Here is a 19,715-nt window from a genome sequence, read left to right as displayed (position 1 = left end):
TCAGAGGTATGTTTTGCATTTTTTTTTATTTATCCAGGGAATCTATCATCAGATTAATGAGTTAATGTTTGCCGACATGGGCATGTGAACAACTGCGATACGTCCCACAATACCTACTCTGTGTTGAACATCGGAGTCAGTCACACACAGCGTATGTGAGGCTTTTTTATATCTGCAAATTTAGCAGGTTTGTAAGAGCTAGTGTTTCCTTATTTCAGAGCTGCCACACTCTTTGTTCCTCAAGACCTCAGCAAGAGCCGGAGACACTAGTGCAAGGGCTCCATCTCCTGGTGTCTGCTGCAAAGTGTCGAGGTAAAAGTACTGTAGACAATAAGGCAGAGAGGGGAGGGGGCCTATTCATGCAGCTATGATCAGGAGCTTATATTGTATTGTGTACTGTCACATGCAAATAAGTTTTATGGAGTCTTACTTGATTCATTTCTTGCCTGTAGAGAAGCACTGTGTGGATCATGAATTGTGTGCTTCCATGTATGGACCCCCACCACCACCACCTTCACACATTAACGGCACACACTCATTTTAATGCAAATGAGGGATATACTCCTGAGAGACATGGATGTGAGAAAAGGCACTACATCAAGTTGATATCTGATGCATATTACAGGAGAAGAAATGATAGATCTACTTTATTCCAGCTAGGTATCCCCATATGTTCTCATGCTGATCACTTGAAAGTATTTTTTTTTTTTTTTTCGCTAGCAGAGATTTGTGTTGGTTGCACAACAGACAGATCCATCCATGCCTAATTTGAACCACATTAGGTCATGGGTCTTGTCAGAGATCTTTTTTCTGTCTTACAGTCAGAGACTTCATCTCATCTACTGTACTATGCTGTGACATGTCTGTCTTAAAAGTCATTTAGCTACAACTTGACATATTCAGAAGGTTGCCAGTTCACTTTCTTTCTCTTATCTATATCTAAATAAGTCACTTGGCTGCATACTGTGAACCAGATAAAGTGAGTGATGTAGAGATATCTATGGCCTGGAGATGTTTGTGGAAAGGATCACAAACGTTAGTAGTAATGTTGGAATGCATACCACATATTTGCCCTGTGGGAAATTTCTTACCTTTTCTACTGGCAACAAATCACAAAACTAAAATAGGTCAGACAATAAGTTATAAACGCCTAAAACATTTTTTAAAATCTTCTCTGCATGTTATGTATCAACCACATTTAACTGCTGGGAAATGGCAGATGATAACAAAACAAGGTAACAGTGTGTGTGTTGATGTTTTTACATACAGAGAGAGCTGTGTAGTCAATGAAACTGTTATTGGCTCTGACCTGTGAACCTATTGTCTTGGCTTTGCTCCAGTTTCATTCAGCCTCTTGAGTCTGTGGCTCTTTATTGCTGCAGATATAGCATGAATGGAGGTTGCGTTGTTGCTACTTTCTAAGTGTTTTTACTGGAGACAGAGCAGTAAGAAAGGGAGAGGTAATCACTATAAATGGACTCCATTATCACACCAGTTTACTGTGATCGCACCAGTTTGCTGGTATAATGAGGACAGCCTCTGTCTCAGCGTGTGGTTTCAGCGAGAGGGGGAAACATGAAGGTTAAATAGGACACGGCTTGCAGAAGTAGACGGCAGTAAATGTGATTAGATGAGATTCCAGCGAGGGCACGGCGGGGAACAGTAAGGGTTAAAACAGATTCCACCCAAGGTGCCTGTCCAGACCCTCACTCTTCATCTAGATAGCCTGCAGCACCACCAGTAGCTCAGTGACTTGCTTTCATCCACTAATTACAGTTGCACCATCATAAAAAACCAGTGAGGTAATTTATATTAATTGTACGGGAATGAGTATAACAGTTTGAAACGCCATGGCTTGACACGCTGTACATAACATGCAGTAAAATTGTCAGAGATGTGTGGGCTAGAGCTTTGTAATTGATCGATGCATACGGTGAAAGAGTCGCTCTCTTTCTCGTGTGTGTGTGTGCGTGTGTGTGTGTATGGGTGGACTGTGTGAATTAGAGTCAATAAATTATCATCATCTGTAAGCTTACAGAGTCTTTATGTCATAGTCAATGGGCCTGAGCACCCATCCAATGTCTTGCCCCGCTAAAGAGAAACATCGCTGGGGAAAACAATGACAGTATGTTGGATCCAATACAGTAAACATATTAAAGGAAGTGCCATTATATTGTCTGAGCAGGACAAAGGGCAAGACCCACATGATGTTTAATGACCCAGTGTATTAAAATTAATAAGGCTATTTTCCCTCTACTGCTCTCCATTTCCACCCAGGAGATGATACTAAGATTTAACATAATGATATCAAGATATGTTTGAGAAAGCAGCCTAATTTGATATGAAATCATCCCTTCCATTGTCTGTTCTTAAACTGCGTTAATTCAGTCAAAACAGACTAAACTACTATATCTACAAGATCATTGTAAACATAGTCTTTTAAAATGGATCATTAAAGGCTACTCAAATTGCTTGCAGTGGTGTGTGTGTGTGTGTGTGTGTGTGTGTGTGTGTGTGTGTGCGCACGTGTGAGTGCATGCATGCATGCATGCATGCATGCATGCAGAGAGAAGATGGTGTGGGCCCAGGCCTGCTTCCTTTGCCTGAGCAGCATCTCTGCAGCCTGATGTGGTTTATGGCCCCAGTTGCTCTCTCTGGGTCTGTTTATGGATTCCCATAGAATAGAGAATCATGGCCACTCCAGGAAAAGCCTGCCAAAAACAACACCTCCACCACTGCACTCCTGCCTGCCTTTGCCATAACTCAACACACTGTTTATGTTACTGAGGAGAAAAAAACAGTATTCATAGTAATGACATAAGATGACTGTAAATTCTGATGCTAATGTTTAATTTTTTTTTGTTGATGTAAGATAAAAATGTCACCACAAATGTGGCTGGTTTATTGGACGTCGTTACAGGTTGGTGAAAAAATTGTGGGCTTTGTTAAGGGAAAGCTTTTTTCTTGAGGTTGGAATAGCATTGCCTTTGCAGGACCAGTTATTTTATGATACCTGTAAGATTTATTACATGAAAATGTTCAACTTTGATAGGATAATGAAAGTGCACCACCAAGGGCATTGTTAATCGAGGAAATATTCTACCTGATGTGTTTTCCCTCTGCTGTTTTCCCCACAGTTCTCCTGTGCCAGTGCAGTGCATTACTCCTCACAGAAAGCATACTTTAGAAGAGTGATCGTGCAGGCGCTCTGGATGTGAAAATACTCTCTGGTCAAAACTGGTACTGGTTAGATGCAGTAGGGCCATGCTGTGATTCTTTGTGCTTAGGTGGCAAAACAAAAAAATCCTCCATCGCAGTTGCTCAGGTTTGCTGTGCCGCAGGGGAAACTCCCATCATCCTCTGAAGCTGCACAACTGGGGCACATCTGGTTAGTGGATGGGCTCAAGTGGACCCTGGCCGACCCCTGGCTGGCTGTAATCCTGAGGGCAGTGTGTAGCTGGGCGCCTGCCGCTGCTACTGACGGTGCTGTGTCATGACAGTCAGAGGTTACTGGGTTACTGCTGTTATCAAACAGTCAACACTAAGTTTTGGTCTCGCAATGATGCAAAAGAGCAGTAAAGGAAGGCCATCAGTCATTTTCACTGTAGACAGTCAACATCAGACACAGCTCTGCTGGCCGTAAAGCTTTATGAGCTTTGCTGTTGGTGTTATTCAACTCCCACTGCATCCATCAGTATGTTTCTTCTTTTTTTTTTCTGGCCATGTTTAGTCTTGTTTGGCTGGAAAAAAAATTTCTCGGCCTGCCTTGCACTGTTTTACTACAGTATGTGTGTGTGTGTGTTTTCTGTGGCAGGGGCTAAAGAATGTAAAGAAAAGCATTTTCTGTGGCATACCTCTGAACCCTCAGTTTGTACCCTCCTCCCTCTGTCATCTACTCTTTCTCACTTTCTCCCCTCCCTCCCCGTGGATTCCCCAACCACACCACAACACCGTTAACAGACGCAGCCCTGACAGATTTACTGCCATCGTCTTTCCATTGGCCGCCAGCGTGACAGCTGAGATTTAATGCTGCCTTCTCATTGGCCAAGATTTGACAGGTAAATTTATGGGTGCACTGTGATTTGATGCCTCCTGCCTTTGAAGTGAGTTACAGCTCTGTGGCTTATAGGACACAGAAACGGTGTCAGGTTGCAATCGTAAAATCTTATCCCTGAAGGGAGGTGGCGCTGGAGTATAATAGTCCTGACGTCATGAGAGGAGAAGAGACTTTCTTGAGAGCACAGAGGAAGAACGGAGAAATTTGTGATAGGATGAGATTCTAGGGGTGAATCCAAAAAATGCTTTGAATGCTTAGCAAAATATTCTATTAATGCCAAAGACAGCAATTCAGTTGTGCTACAGAGAGAGAGAGAGATAAATGGAAAAGTGAGGTTGTGCATCTGATTTGGGGTTTTTCCACCTGAATGTGAATGAGCATGAGTCTAAGCTGTCTTATTTCTCCTGTCATCCCACGTCTCTTATGATCAGCAGGTTTTTGGTTGACTCAGAGGTCAGAGGATCCTAAATGGCTGAGTAAATCACTATATCGCATAGCTGATCAGCAGCAGCAAACTGCCAAAGTCACTTTGGCGTTCTGACTGCTGTATCTGCTCACTGCAGCACCAGTGTTCGTGCAACACCATCATCTGTCTGCAGCCTATCTCTTCATCAGCCTGACAGTCTATCCCGACAAGATCAAGAAGAGCGAGAATGTGGCCCTGTAACAGCCTTGACCCATGGAAATCTCTAAGGGTAAATAGCATGGCTGCCCCTGCCCCGTCTATCAACCCCTAGTGAATTCATGCACCGTTTCCCTTGGATATCAAATCCCTCTCTTTACTCTTTCACTTCACACTTGAGGTCGTCTGCTCAAGTGGAAAATTGTCTGAAAATGAAAAGACAGAGGAAAGCCCTGGACTTGCCTTGTCAAGTGGGATTGCATAATTTCATAAAAGACCTTCTCATGAACTTGATAACTTGGGGTTACACAGCATGCCCTCTGACAATCTGCCATGTAAGAGAAAGAAAACAGGTTTTACATCTTAAAGAGATATGATCCCTCTGAACTCAGGGGAATGATGGATAGTTTGGCGGTGTGTTAGAAGAGGTTGAGACAAATATGCCCGTATAGTTTACTGTTTAAATGAGGTCTTTTCTGAAGAATCGTGCTCTATTTGTGAACCTTTGTCCTTGTTGTTGTTGTTGTTGTTGTTGTAGTAATTCTGCCTCTTTTTGAACTGGTGATATCATCCTGTTAGGGAAGCTTCTTTTACCATATTTGCGGTTTTGAGGTCATGGAAAAAAGCTTTGCTGAAAGTTCATATTCTGATAAACTCATCCCAGAGAGGAAAATGATCTTTTTATATTCATTGCTCCTCAAGAGTGTTTTTTGTCTGTGGAACATAAATATCACCTCCCGACAGAGCAGTGAGCATCCAGCACCTCTGAAGCCCAAATATGGACTCTTTACAGTGGATGAGACTGATGATCTAAAACTGAAAAGAGAAATGTTTTTCACCTGGTCTCCTTTATCGTGTTATATCTATCAATACCGATTTAACAAGACTAAGAGTCTACAGTCATGCTTGTGGCTCTGTGAGACTGTGTTTATGCAGAGCAGAGCTTTGAGCTAAATCCCAATCTCAGTGTCATCCTCACAGTTTCAGGGGACCACCAAGTTATTAGTTGGGGGGGGGGGGCATTTCTCTCAAAACTAGAACTGTCAACCTCAGGTATTTGCGATCAATCCAGTGGATCCTGAGATATTTCACAGGTTAGGTGCAAACTGAGAGCGACAATAATCAAGTTTGTTTCAGTAAATCACCTACAGAACACCCGAGTCTGTTCAAACCCGAATGAAGACTTTTCCGAATATTTCTGAAATATATATTTGTCTGAATATCACGTATCTTAACAGCAAATAAAGCCGAGGATTCGCTCATCTTAGCTCATCAGTAGATTTGTTTGCAATAACAACCATGTGGTGTTGCTAACAAGGCCTATATAATCCCACAGCTGATGATGATGAATCCTATATAAAACTTTAACAACGGTGTCTCCTCGCCTTCCATAAATGCGCAGTTCATATGAAGTTAAGTAAACCCTTCCTCCTGGCATGTTGCCCCCTTTTAAAACACTATTACATATGTCAGATTAGAGGAAGTGTGAGGTGGAGTTTACGCTTAGGGACCCACATCGCAGCTGGTGGGTTGTTCCCTGGAGAAGCAGCTCAGTCCAAACGTTTCCCAACAAGCTGTAGATTAATAGGGTGGCGTAAGGCCAAGGCATGTTAATTTATCTGTCGAGGCTAAACGCACCTCTGTTGGAAAGTGATTTTTACACAGTCGGCAGGGCGCCGGGGTGTCCGTTCTGTCAAGGGGAATGTGGATGACTCTTGGGCCAAATAAATCTTAGCAACAAGGTCCTGCACAACTGAACTTGATCTTTGTAAATGCATCTGCATGTCGTAGACCTTTAGCAAAGGTGTAGATGTTAGAGTAGGAAGCCCCCCATACATACCAGGCTCTGGGCCTCCTTTGTCCGTCCTCTCTTTGTGAGCACTAAATGTTACTGTCATTTTCGAAGTAGCAGCAGAAGATTGGGAGAATTAAGACGCATTATTGTCAGTGATGAGATGAAATTACACATTTCTTTTAAAATCATCAGCAACCTCTCTACACTCGTGCCTCAGGAGTCTTGTCTGGTATTGTACATTAGAAACTCAGAAGTTGTGTAACAGCCCCCGTTTGTGCACAGGCGTCATTCACTAGTAACATTAACATCAGCTCACTTCTACTCAAGCGTCCCAGTAAGCCATGACACTGTGACTGTTAGCTCGCTGCATGAAAGCAGTACCAGGAAGATGGAACAGTTTAATGGAATTCAGCCATTATTTATTTTATTATTTACTCAGGTCAAACTCTCTTCCATTAAAAAAGTCACCATCGGTCACATATTCAAACAGTTTGGACCAAGCTTCAAACCTCCAATCCAATTGGTCTCTTCCTATCTCAGATCCTTTGGACTTCGCTTCATTAAGCCAAAGTGCCAAAAAAAAAGTAATTTTAAATATTCAGTTTGCAAATTTCACTGGAGGTTTATTTTCATGTATGAATATTCATGATGTGAATATATCAAAAAACGCACAAGTGGGCTGAACTTTTCCCTTGTTACCAGTCAGTGGGTGATGGCTTTCGCATCTCTTCTCCTCAGTGTTATATTTTGAGTACTGGGAATGATATGCACAGGCTAATTAATCTTGTTGAGTTACACTAATTGGAAAAGTAGTGGCAGATATCTGAATATGGGACAGATATGACACAACATTCCCCATCAGAGACACTACGTGAGGCAGGTGGCTGGCAGACCTCTCCTCTGTAACTTCCATACCTTTACCAGATTTTGGTAAGGGCAACAGTAATACCCTGGCACCCTTCGGACACTGTGTACTCCGACTTTGTGTACACTTTGGAGGCCATTTTGTCCATCTCACACTGGTGTAAAATGGCTGCCGTTTGCTAAGATGCCCTTCACTTACCTTGCTATTCTTCACTTTTGCACTGCTAAAGTTCCCATATTGGTACATGATGCCTTTTGGTTATACCGTAGACTTCAGGATTCAGTTACATACATAATTTATTCCTGAATAATAGCCCCCAGTATTAGAGAATATTACAATATTTGGTAATCATTAATAAGTAATGCTTTCACACTTTCTCTGCTCATTGTTTGACAAGAATTTTAAATTTATGGAAAATTCTTTCATGTAATATCAAATAATTATTGAGCAAGTGTGATAAGTCAAATTGATGTTTTTACACTCACGCTGCCACGGCTGGGTTGACATTAAAATGTATGTATCCAAGTAGTGCATTAACAGGGTCACGTTCACAGTTAAGTCTTTTAATTTCAGATTTCCTCTCTGGCTGGTTTTCACATTTCTGTTTCTCGTTTAGAGGAAAAACAGCCGCCGTGGTTCTCATGTACTGTTGTGTCTTGATCACCTCTTGCAGCGAACACCGTGTCTGAGTGAATGTTTGAGATCATGTTAACTTGGGTGTCCAGGAAAATGGGAGTAACCCGGACAGATGAATTGAAATTTTAATGATGAGTAGCACCACCACGCTGACGGCCATGGAACACCTCAGACAGCTTAAATATCACCGCTAATTAACACAGAGAGGTGGGCTGTCACAGGCATGATGGATGTTCGGGTGGGGGTGAGGGGTGGGGGTACAGATCGCTGCTTTCAACCAACCAGTGATTCCTTTATTAATCAAAGCCTGAGATGAAAAGGCTCTCCCACACCTCGGGGAGAGGGAGATAGCAGGAGCTATTGTTAGGAGGGTTTCAATCATTCGCCGTAAGCCTGTGATGTATTTGATCAGGGGGCATCCAAACATTTGTAGGAGACAGAATGTTTCTGCTGCTGAAGCGCTTGTTTTTGTAAACCTCTGAACCACCCATATGTTGACAGAGCCACAGTACGCACAGTCAGCTGAGATTTACTGGTTCTTGGGGAAATTTCTGTTTGGAGGACCTATTCTTTTCATCCCTCTGACAGGAGAGGTGAGCATGTAGAGAGTTGGCTATCAGTCTCAAGAGCGCTCTCCTCCATGATAGAGTGGGCCAGACTGAGCACAAGGCAGCACTCCTACACTTTACCTCTGGACCGACTCCATGATCAGTCTGTCTCACAGAGATGATTTCGAACCTAGATGATTTCAGCACTTTGTGTATGAAGATGGAGTGTTATCTCCCCCTCTCTGATCTCCTCCCCATCTACCTCACTTAAGGAGGTCCATTGTTAAGTGCCAGGGGCCTGTGGGTGCTGTAAATCAGGCTGCAGAGGGAGGGGATGTCTCCCATGGGAGGAAACGCACACTCCCAGCAGCCTTCAGGCTGATCTCATCCTGCCTATCCTAATGCTTTAATTAAAGAACTGGTCAATAGCAAAGAGGAAGGTGCTAAAGGGTATGATCTGTACCTCCAAACGTACAACTGATGTGGCAATACCCTCGCAGGCAGAATGACGGGGCAGTGTACTTGAAGAAATTCTTTCCTCCTGCTTGAAGAATGCGGATATTAACTATTACCACACACATAGTTATGTCTGTTTTATTGCCTACTTTGACAATAACAGCAACATTTTAAACAAATCATCTTCGTGCAGGCCTGACTGGCTGTTGTGTGTTTTACATTACTCCCCTGCAGATGTTTTAGCAAGTTCTGAGATCAAATTTGATCTGCAAACTCATAAAATGTGACTGTATTGACCTGGACTACTTTGACATGAATTTTTACATTTCTTTGCACGTCCCCAAGTAGTGGAATGCAACATCATATCTGGGTCATAAATTTTCAACCAAGTCCAGGACATGATATCAGTGATTGCCTTGTGGTTAAGGTGTATTGATCATCTGCTGTCTCGGCTTTAACGATTACTATAAAAGGCTCCTGAAAACTACAGAACATTTGGCTTTACACAGTGCGAGTACCATCTGTTTCTTACTGTCTCAAGGAAGGTTGTAAACAGGCAGTACCTTAGCATACACCTCCCTCTTGTGGTGCTGACGAGCCTCTGTATAACCCTACTAAAGTAACAAAAACCATTGCTATATGTAGTTGTGCTAGCTGATTGACTGATGGTGATAAAAAGAGAATTCATCACTGACAATTGTAATCATCAATTAATTGTTTTAATTCTCTTATTAATAAAATTGGAATAGAAAAAATCTTGAGAAAATTCCCTCAAGGCGGTCGTGAGACATTGCATTCAAGAGACCAAAGACATGTTTTGTGATGTCACAGTGACCTTGACCTTTGACCACCAAAATCTAATCAGTTCATCCTTGAGTTGAAGTAAATGTTGAAGAAATTCCCTCAAGGCGTTGCTGAGATATCACGTTCAGGACGGACAATCTGAAATCTGAAAACCTAATGCCTCCAGCCCTGTCGCTGGTGCAGAGGCATAAAAACAAATGTTTGCTGGTCACAGTTTATCAAATGTGAATTTTCCTCAGCTTCATACTATTGTAAATTGAATAAGTCTGGTTTTGTTGAACAGTGGTCAGAAAAAAAGACTCTGGTACGAGCAGATTTGATATAATTTTGTGGTTATTGTGTAATGTGATGTTTAGTCCGTCTGATTGCAGCATGAGACTTCTGACTAAAACTTTGTATTCAACCCAACCACGAGTGGAGATAGAAGCTGACTCCCTTTATGATATTTATCTCATAGATAATTTATGTTACACACCTGTTACAAGATTCATTTATGAGTGGAGTAACATTAGTTTTTACTTTCATTATCAAAACAACAGAGTCACTAACACTCATCAAAGTTTTGAGTATCTGCTTTTATGTCATTCTTGTTAATAAATTGCTGGTATTTTTCCCCAAGATGATTGTGTGATAATCTTGAATTACCACCCATTTTTGAAAAGTATTTTTTCCACATCTTCATCACTATGTTATGAAGAAAACTGACCCTCAATTGTTCATGGATGCCACCTGCTGACATGATTGGTGCATTGCATATTTCTGAAAGGTTCTGCAGTTTTGTAGTCATTTTCTATAAGAGATTTGCTGACTGAAGACAGATAATATCATGTACAATATATACAATTTTATGCTGATTAAGGTTCAGTGGTGGGCAACAGAAGGACTGAAACGAGTCACAGTAATACATGGGTATATCATGTTGCAAAATCCCCAGAGTAATCTGCGATTCCCTCTGAGTTTAGGTCTTATGAAGTGAAAGGTGGAAATCTGATGTGAACAACTCACACTTGTTTAAAAACTGTAACAGCTTTATTGAGACTTGGGGCCATAAATCTCCATTCACTACAGTATGATTGACTGAGTCTTTACTTCACACCCCTGAAATGACAAAAAAGTTGGGGCTAACATTGAAAAAAATCTCTTTACCAAAACAAAGAAAATGTATACAAGTTCCTCCAACAAATACATGCAAATAAAAAAAATATGCTGACTAATCATGGCTGCTATACTAAAAGGGAAAGAGTGTCAGCTCTTACTTTACTCCTAATAGCAAGTTGAACAATAACTCATGGCCTTTTCAGTTTTCATAAGAAATCATCAGACTAATGATTATAACTTTGTAAATACTTTGATTTGCTTTTGGAGTGTAGGTCCCATACATACTATCTTCTACCCCTACTACAATTTCAATATATATATTAACTTCATAAACAGGAGACAAGTCGGTGATGGGCCCCAAACTCCTTTCACTTGATCTAAAAGTCTGACAGCAACAGAACTACCAGTCTACTATAAAACATGTTTTAATCTAAACAGATAACAAATGTTAAAACTCCCGTCTTCCTTTTACAATTGAGCTACCATCTCCAGTCCAGTGTTTACAAACTGATTAGATTTTACAGAGGCCTGAACATACAGTAATATAATGTAGGTTATCATCATAGAAAACATCACGTGGACCTTGTGTTGCCCTGTCCACAAAGTACAATTATCATCTTCACTGAAGATGCTCAAGGTCAAACTGGAGATGAAATGACATGGCACTGTATTCAGATCACATTCAGTCAGGTCAAGACAGAGGTCAGCTCTCAAAATGTAATGGATGAGCAAAATTACACTTTAAACTGTTTGACTGATCTGGGCCATTTTCACGAGCACTGAACTAAAACTGGTTAGCACCAAGAAAATCTTCCCAGTACCAGCAGTGAAAATGATTTTAGGTCTAGGGCTGGATTTTTGATCCACCTCTGTGGAAACAGCCTCATAAAAATCTTTTCTGATGAGATTTCACAGGGTAATGCACTGTCAGAAACTTTTAGGTAGATCTCAGCATTACAGATAATATGCTGACCCAGCCTCACTTATAAAAATACTTTTGAAAGTCTTTCAAAGTCAGAGGAATCTAACACTGAGTGGAAAGAAGTAAGACTGACAGTGGTTTCTAGGAACAGAGACGGAGACGGTAAACGCACTGAATTTATCTCGAGGGTGTTATTACAGAAGCACTTTAGGAAGCAACTCATTTTTGCCACAAGTAAGTGGTTCCTACATCCAGCTAAACATTACAAAAAAGCTCACTAAATTTGTTCAAAATCTCGGCTATTCCTACAAAACCTGTCAGCCCTCTACAGCCTTTCAACAGTGTAACCTATTAACAGTCAGGACATCACCCCTTTAAAACAAGGAACAGTAGTGAACATGTGTGCCAAAAGTCGCAACACAACTTAACTAACACCAAGATTATTTGACATTTCAGGAGAATCTAGTTAACCGTCAGTGTTATTCAACCTGTCTTTAGTGTTGTATACTGTAGTTGTTGTGTTCAGCACACAACACAGTATTGGATAGGTGGGTAATTACTTCCTCGAGGCAGCACGGACCACAAGTCTGCTGTGCTGTTTCACTTATCAGCAGAAGCTGGTCCATGATTAGTAACCTAAGGAAAATAAAATGAGAAGGAAACTAAAAAGCTACACAGTTCTGTGTTTGTGTCCTTTGAGAACTGTCCATATGAAGTAACGGGCAGCTCTGCGGCTCACAGCAGACAGTCCGTGCAGCCAAAAATACTTGCAATCTCTTGGCAGCGATACCAAAAAATACCTGCAACCTTTCAGATAAAAGGAGTTTTTCGTGAAGTTATTGCCAGAATACCATGATCTGTTGTCCAAGATTGAGAATTTGTCTTCCTCCGTTTGCATGTATCATGAATGTAATAGTAGTTAAAAAAAAGTACAAAAACCTACTATCAAGCTCTATGAATGAGCTGGTGAGAGCAAACTAAAGTTTGGTTGTGTTTAAGCTAGGCTGTTTTCAGGTTACAGTACTGTTGAGCTCCAATGTTCAACATTACTGAGCTGCAGACTGCTGTTGTCTGTAGGATCTCTGTGGGGTCCTGGGGGGCGGGAGGTCAGACAGTCAGACGGTTGTTAGAAGGCTGTAGGGGGCTCCAGGAAGCTGGATGGGCAGATGCATCCTGTGAGTACTGGTTTTCCTCTTTGCTCATCCCAACTGTGCACAGCCGACGGTGCCTGAGCAGCCGGTCTGTCCGCGAGAAGTTCTGAAGCCAGGCAGAAGAAGACATGTTTCAGTCAGAGCGACAGAACAGTGCTGACACTGCTAAAACAGCTGGATTTGTTAATAGCTGTAAGATTCTGGCTAAAATGCAGTAACCCTACAGATGTAGGGCTAGCATAAGTCACAAAATGTGCAACTTGAGTTTATTTAAGATGAATTAAAACTCACACCAGTGTCTGCTTAAGAAAAGATGAAACATACAAAAACATGGGTATAATGAAAGAAAGAATGACTGACCTGGTGGCAGCGATCACACTGGTACGGCTTCTCTCCACTGTGCACCCTCTTGTGTCTGTCCAGGTGGTAACGCTGAATGAACCGCATATCACACGCATCACAAGCAAACGGCTTTTCCCCTGTGAACAATCACACATTTATCAGTATTTATCAAGACTTAAAAGCATATTTCACTGGATACAATAATCATTTGCTTGCTCAGAGATCCTTTCAATGTTATTAGATTGATTTGTACATAAAATCCTTTGTTAAAACTTTTTGAGAGTCCCGTCCACAAAAGCTACACAATTAGGCTACATGATATGGACTAACACAGTAAACAACAAATGGTATAAATACATACAAGGTATTAAAACAAATTTAAAACATTCAATTTTGTACTTAAAGTCACTGAAGGTAGTCTGTGTGTGTTTTTTTTTGTAGTTTAATCCACGCAGATGGAGTCTTAGAAGGGTGTGTAGGCTCACTGAGGTATAAATAGTGTTTCCCAATACTGGAGAAAGGCCACACTGAAGTGAATAAGTGAGCTGTGAGTTCTCACCTGTATGTGTAAGTATATGTCGCTTGAGGTGGTAGCTACTCCGGAAAGCTCCATAGCAGTGGTCACAGATGAAGTTCTTCTGGACCTTCAAGGAACTGTCGTCATCCATATCGACTGGTGGAAGTATATGCTACCAACCATGACAACATTTGTTAAATCTGAACTAAACATCAAGAATAGTTTTCTTTGTAAAGTGTAGCTTTGAAACAATCCTTACCTCCACTTTTTCTTTAACTTTGTTGGATGAACCTGACTTTTTGTGCTTTTTCTTGGGTTGCATGTTCTGGTTTGCCTGCATATCCTTTCCATCCATCAGTCTTGATGAGTGATAATCACCATCTTTTCGGATTAGCTTTTGGAGGAAGAAAAAGATCAGTATTAGCAGGTAAGATGCATTGCACCACAGTTTGCCACTGTGACGGCTATTAAGCAGGAAATGCTAATACAGGCTAGCTCGCAATCAAGCAGCAACATACACACACACACAATAATAATACTGTCATAAGTCTTCATAGAAGTTACGGTTGTCGACAATCACAATGCATTAATAAACTTAAAATGTCTGCTTACAACTGCATTAAAGTTTATAAATGTGCATATAAATGCTAAATACGGGGATTAAATAATCACATATAGTCACATCATATATCTCCATTGCAAAAATGAATGTCCAAGGACAAAATTAGAGCTACCTGAATTTCTAGGTTTTGTTTACTTGGTCTGCATAACATCTGTGTATTAACAACTTAAATTTTGTTGATGAAAGCAAAGTTTAGACATCACAGATTTAGCAGTCTCTCTGAGTAACCCTGTACAGTTTTGTCTCCATGCAACATAAACAAAGAAGGTCCTGTAGTAATCATGGAGCTGCGGTCGGCATCTCTCTCACCAGGGGTGGACAGCTCCCGGCTGAAGGATGGCCCATGTGGCTGTTGTGTGGTTGTCCATGATGAACCTGGTGTCCATGGTGGTTGTGCTGCGAGTGGGTTTGCTGGCTCTCAGGACTGGCCCTGTGCCCCTGACCCAAGGGTGACATCATCTTCTTCTGGCCTGGGATGCTGTTGGCTTGCATCAGGGCCATGCTGGACAGCACCGCCTCACAGCCCAGCAACCCAGCCTGGCAACACAAACAACATGTCAGAGCAGAAAGAGGGGGCAATAGGACTCCTCACAGAGACAAGGAGTCAAGGAGAAGGAGGGGGGGGTGGTTTGAGAAATGGGACTAACAGAAATGTACTGGCATCGGGACACACTAAAACCATGATGGTGATTCTGGAGATGAAGACTTCCACTGACCCATTTCATATGGTCTCGAACAGAGTTGTTGGAATGGTGTGTCATCGCCGTGGTTTGAATGCGTGTGTGTTTGGGGGAACAGAGGGGGCTTCACTCAGGATGAGGGGTGACAGAAGAGACCACACTCACCCAAATCATCAGGGGCCAAAGCCTGAAAGTAGAGGCATGACAACATAATATTTTTACAGTCTGGAATCAGGAACTGGAAAACCAGACCAGTCTATTTAGATTGAACAAATCGGTATGACAAGAAATTTAAGTCCAGCATTAATATCTGTAGATTATCAGGCAATAAAGCCCCAATGGTTTGGTGCACGCCACATGTCACCAGGGGTGAGAGAAAACACAATAGTCAGGTAGAAGAAAAAAAAAAGGAAATCTAATGGAAAAATCAAAACAATCTTCAAATAGAAAATACATCTGTGCAGGTATGATACATAATTCAAACAAATGCTTCGTAAATGAAGTGATAATGAAAAGTGTAAAGGACAACTTTCTAAAACTTGTATTGTGAGTTTTTCTTATACTCTTAAATTATTTTGTTCTAGACACCTTTAAAAAATGAAAGAGATTAAATGAAATACAGGCAACATGTGATATTTTATAAACTGATTGAAAGCTATAGTTTGTCTTAGTAGAACTGAGAAAATAGCTTAACCAACTCTACGTCTGAGCAAGTCATATTGCCATAGCAACTCATGTTGGTTTATGCAAAAGTCATGTTTCACAGCACAAATCCACTGATGAATCATCAGTGTTTCAGAAAGTTCAGAAACCAGTCAGTCACCACAAAGTGCACTGGATTTCAGCCAGTGGTAGTAACTGCAATGAACATCTGTTCTCAATCACCTGCAACTATAAAACACTGTCTGATAATGACTGAACACCACAAACTTATTTCCTCACAATTAATAGGTATAGTGAAGAGATAACTAATTAACTACATAAAATACAAAAAGTTGTACATGTTTTTTTTTGACTATTGTATTCTCAAGAGGAAGTGTAAATACAGTGGTATTACCTCCAGTCACTGAGCCTTTATGTTCTCTGCTGGGTATGTTTACAGACAGATCAACATTCAGCACACAGGAATGATTTTAGGATTAAAATGTGAAAATAAATATCTGAATACTTGGGTAGTTAACCACCTACTGAAATAGTTATTTGGATTATAAAGTATATTATAATCCATTTAGAGAAGTGAGTAATTATCAGAACAGTGTTTAGATTCTATCAAAATGTACATTTTCAGACAAAACTCCCCTGTACAAAAGTCCTGCTCATCATTGACTGCCTTTACATGTGAGTATCCTGGTTTATGATCAGGTTTTTGGAGTACAGTATCCTGCTGATGTGTTGCACATGTTAACGCCTTATCTCTGCCATGTTTTCAGGTGCACGCTCAACTCAAGTTACATGGTAAAAAAGATTTTTTTTTATTTTTTTATAAATGGTAAATGGTGTAATGGCGATGAACTTGCTAGAAGGGAAAGTCTGATTTGGCAGTGCAGATCATGAACGTGTTGTTGCATTTGTTTCCAATCATTGATGATCAGATAGAGAAGCCAAATCCAGGAGAATAATAAGTGAAACATGGCTCACACAGCCAGACACCAAACTGTGTTCATTAGCTGTTGTTGAGGTAACAGTAAGTGGAATAACAGGCTGAGATTTGCAACTGCACTCAAACCAACCATCAGAAACCTGGATACAAACTTGTGATCATATAAGCAGGAATATGAATAACCAGGTTTCTCTGTGTTCTGTGTGCCTCACATGCTGTGTGCACATGCACAAGACGAAAAGGGACAGGTAGCAGTTTGTCCTAAAACCTATAAACAAATAATAAATTACCTTGCAGTAGGACATATTAACACATTACCCCCATGTTCAATGCCCCTAACTGACTGTAAAAAGAGAGTATGATTATTGCAGTGTAAAAAGTAAACTCTTAAATGATCATCATGAACGCTGTAAAGGAAAATATAAAGCACATGTAATGTGCAAAAGTTAGGTACTTTAGATGTTTAGATTCTTATCCATCACACAGCACCATCAGAGAGGCGTCTGATCGGCCCAACATTTATTCTGCAGCAAGATGACGAGCCCCAACATACAGACAGAGTCATAAAGAACCACCTCAACATCATGGAGTCACAGTCTGAAATTACACGAGGAGGCAGAATCCACAGAAGAACTGAGGCAAGTTCTCCAAGATGCTTGAAACAACCTCCCTACCAAGTTCCTTCAAAAACTGCACCAGTGTGCAGAGGAGGACTGATGCTGTTTTAAAGGCAAAGTGTGATCACACAAAATATTGATCTGATCTGATCTTTTTCTGCTTACTGCACTTTGCACTTTTAGTGGCTAAAACGTCTCCACAACACTGTATACCTTTACAGGCCATGCATGAAACCTTTAGCAGGAAGAAAAAATGATCATCCATCAATTCAAGGTGAAATGTTTGCTTTCAATCAATTCAGGTATCTTAAAGATGAAAATGACTTGGGTTGTGAGTCATCCTCATTTGTAAGCACGTGGTTTTACGCTCCTGCAAAGCAAACATGATTATAAAACAACAAACATTCATTTAAAAATGAAGCAGTCAGCACAAGTGAGCTGGCTAACGACTGATACCTTGTTGGAAAACTGACCATCCCTGCTCAGGTGAGAAATATTGGTCAAACGGGACTGTATGTGGAGCACGCTGATGGTCACATATATGGAGTACAGATGTAGAAGTATGCAGTGTGGCGAGAGTCTCTGCTGAGCGAAACAGAAAAGGCTAACCAGCTAGCCGGCCAGTAGTTGGGTTTTCGTATAACTCTTGTATGACTGCACCCCCACCCCCCGCCCCAGACAACACAACAACAGCCTGGCAGGGCGTGCGGGCTCAGTGCCGACCACAAAACAACACCTCCCTCGCCGGCTGCAGCCGTTAGAAACACACGGGTAGCACATAGTAAAACGCCTAAAGAGCCGCGAGTGAAACGTGTCGGAAACCGGACTGCTTACCTTTCGATTTTGGGAGTTTTGTAGGTTATTATTTCTTGTCGCACTTCCAATTTCTTCTCAGTTTACAAACACTGACAGGAAACGCCACCGGAAGCGCTCCGCGGGGAGAGTCGTGATTGGTCGGACGCCCAGTCACGCGGTAGAAGCGCGGTGACCTACATTTTCGGCCATGATAGTGAGGAAGAGGTGGAGGCTGTGGGGAGGTGGGAGGTCTGTAGAGGTAGTGGCGTAGCACAAAGATCCGGGCCCCGTACTTGTGCCGCGTCAGTGCCCCCTTCCCCTGAAATACATCTGTTACCATTGTTTTCATAGCCAGTCTGTTTGGGCCGGATAAAACAAATGGTTGTGAGATTTTGTGAGATTTTCTCTTTTCAAATGAGTCAGAGACTCATTTGAAAAGAGAAAAGAGCTGCTTCCAATCAGACTCTAGTGTGATTCATTTTTGGTCTGAAGACAAACCGACCAACCACAGGATATCAGGAGCTAGTGACTTTACTATTTGTGACCTGTTTAGGGATCTGTCTTATAACCATGGTGACATGATCAGACAGTCAGAAGCAGATAAAACAGATTTGTGTTGTGTCCATATGCTCTGTGTACTTTGTCAGATCATAAAGTACATGAAAAAGACATAGCAATCCCCTGGTAATATCCCTGTAATATTTCTGTAAAATAGGTCATTCATAACGTGATCAGTTTGCAGCTTAATTCTTATGATGCCCATAATCATTTATTTCTTCATGAGGTTTGTGCCACCACAAAACATTTTCACTGAAGCACAGATTGATCTGGTGTCTGTCTGAATTTGATTTTCCCACATGGGTCCTGATAATGAAGGATAATAAAAGCCTGTCAGTATAACTTCTTGTTTGCTCCTTATGATTGATTTATAAAAATAAAAATAAATAAATAAAAACTGTGAGGCTTTACATTGTGAGGCTCCACTGTGGTTGCATTTCATAATTAAAGAAAATGTTTTATTTTTCTAAATTATGGTCATTCAATTTCCAGCCAGAAAGTGCTCGTACGGTCTGCTGCAACATAGAAATAGCATAAAAGATTTTTATATACCTAAAGGCACAAACCATAGATATACAAAACAGACTGCGTGACCCTACAATACTCTCAGACTGACTGACAGGTGCAAATACAAGAAATAATGTTAAGTTTTGTGTGTTGTGATGCTGCTGATGGTTTATTTCCCTCAGTAAACCTGATCACAACAATGTAGTGAACTACTCATGTTTCAAATGTTATACTTGAGAATCACTATGTATTGCATATAGGTTAGGTTAACATTAAAACATTATCTAAATACATAAATATAATAAGAAAAGTATGAGAAAATCAAACGAGAGAAGGGCAAGGTTTTTGTGAAAGTCATAGAAAGATCTGCACTCAGCATCCTGAATGCACTTGCCTACTCTATACTGCCTCCCTGAGGATAAAAGCTCAAGGTGCAAGTGCAAAGGGTGGGAAGGCTCAAAGCATCTGGGAAGCTTTACTTTTATATTTCATAATATTGTACAACAAAACAGACTACTTGGTA

General features: G+C 41.1%; 1 protein-coding gene across 3 annotated transcripts; it reads right to left on the bottom strand.

The window, feature by feature from the left end:
• Nucleotides 1–10,790: 10,790 nt before the first annotated feature.
• On the bottom strand, nt 10,791–18,283 carry znf740b (zinc finger protein 740b). 3 transcript variants are annotated; one of them, XM_023425255.2, is made up of 7 exons: nt 18,167–18,283; nt 15,152–15,302; nt 14,745–14,972; nt 14,073–14,207; nt 13,856–13,985; nt 13,315–13,433; nt 10,791–13,060 (listed from the first exon to the last, which is right to left on the bottom strand). In XM_023425255.2, exons 2-7 carry the CDS (start codon nt 15,194–15,196, stop codon nt 12,911–12,913), a joined length of 807 nt encoding a protein of 268 aa, XP_023281023.1. In that variant the 5' UTR covers nt 15,197–15,302; nt 18,167–18,283; the 3' UTR covers nt 10,791–12,910. The 3 variants fall into 3 exon arrangements, with proteins under 3 accessions (XP_023281023.1, XP_023281025.1, XP_023281026.1); XM_023425257.2 differs by lacking the exon at nt 18,167–18,283 and adding an exon at nt 17,789–18,150; XM_023425258.2 differs by lacking the exon at nt 15,152–15,302 and having other exon boundaries at nt 18,167–18,248.
• Nucleotides 18,284–19,715: the final 1,432 nt, after the last annotated feature.

The sequence above is a fragment of the Seriola lalandi genome, unplaced genomic scaffold, assembly GCF_002814215.2.
Source record: "Seriola lalandi dorsalis isolate HSWRI2012SDOR001 ecotype SW California unplaced genomic scaffold, Sedor1 jcf7180002054767, whole genome shotgun sequence".
NCBI classification, from domain to species: Eukaryota; Metazoa; Chordata; class Actinopteri; order Carangiformes; family Carangidae; genus Seriola; species Seriola lalandi.
This window is presented reverse-complemented; position numbering and strand designations above follow the sequence as displayed.

Coding starts and splice junctions, on each gene's coding strand:
- znf740b (XM_023425255.2), bottom strand. CDS start 15,196: ATGACACACCATTCCAACAACTCTGTTCGAGACCATATGAAATGG. Junction 13,434..13,855: donor ACATATACTTACACATACAG/GTGAGAACTCAC, acceptor GATTGTTCACAG/GGGAAAAGCCGTTTGCTTGT. Junction 13,061..13,314: donor AGTGTGATCGCTGCCACCAG/GTCAGTCATTCT, acceptor GCCTGGCTTCAG/AACTTCTCGCGGACAGACCG.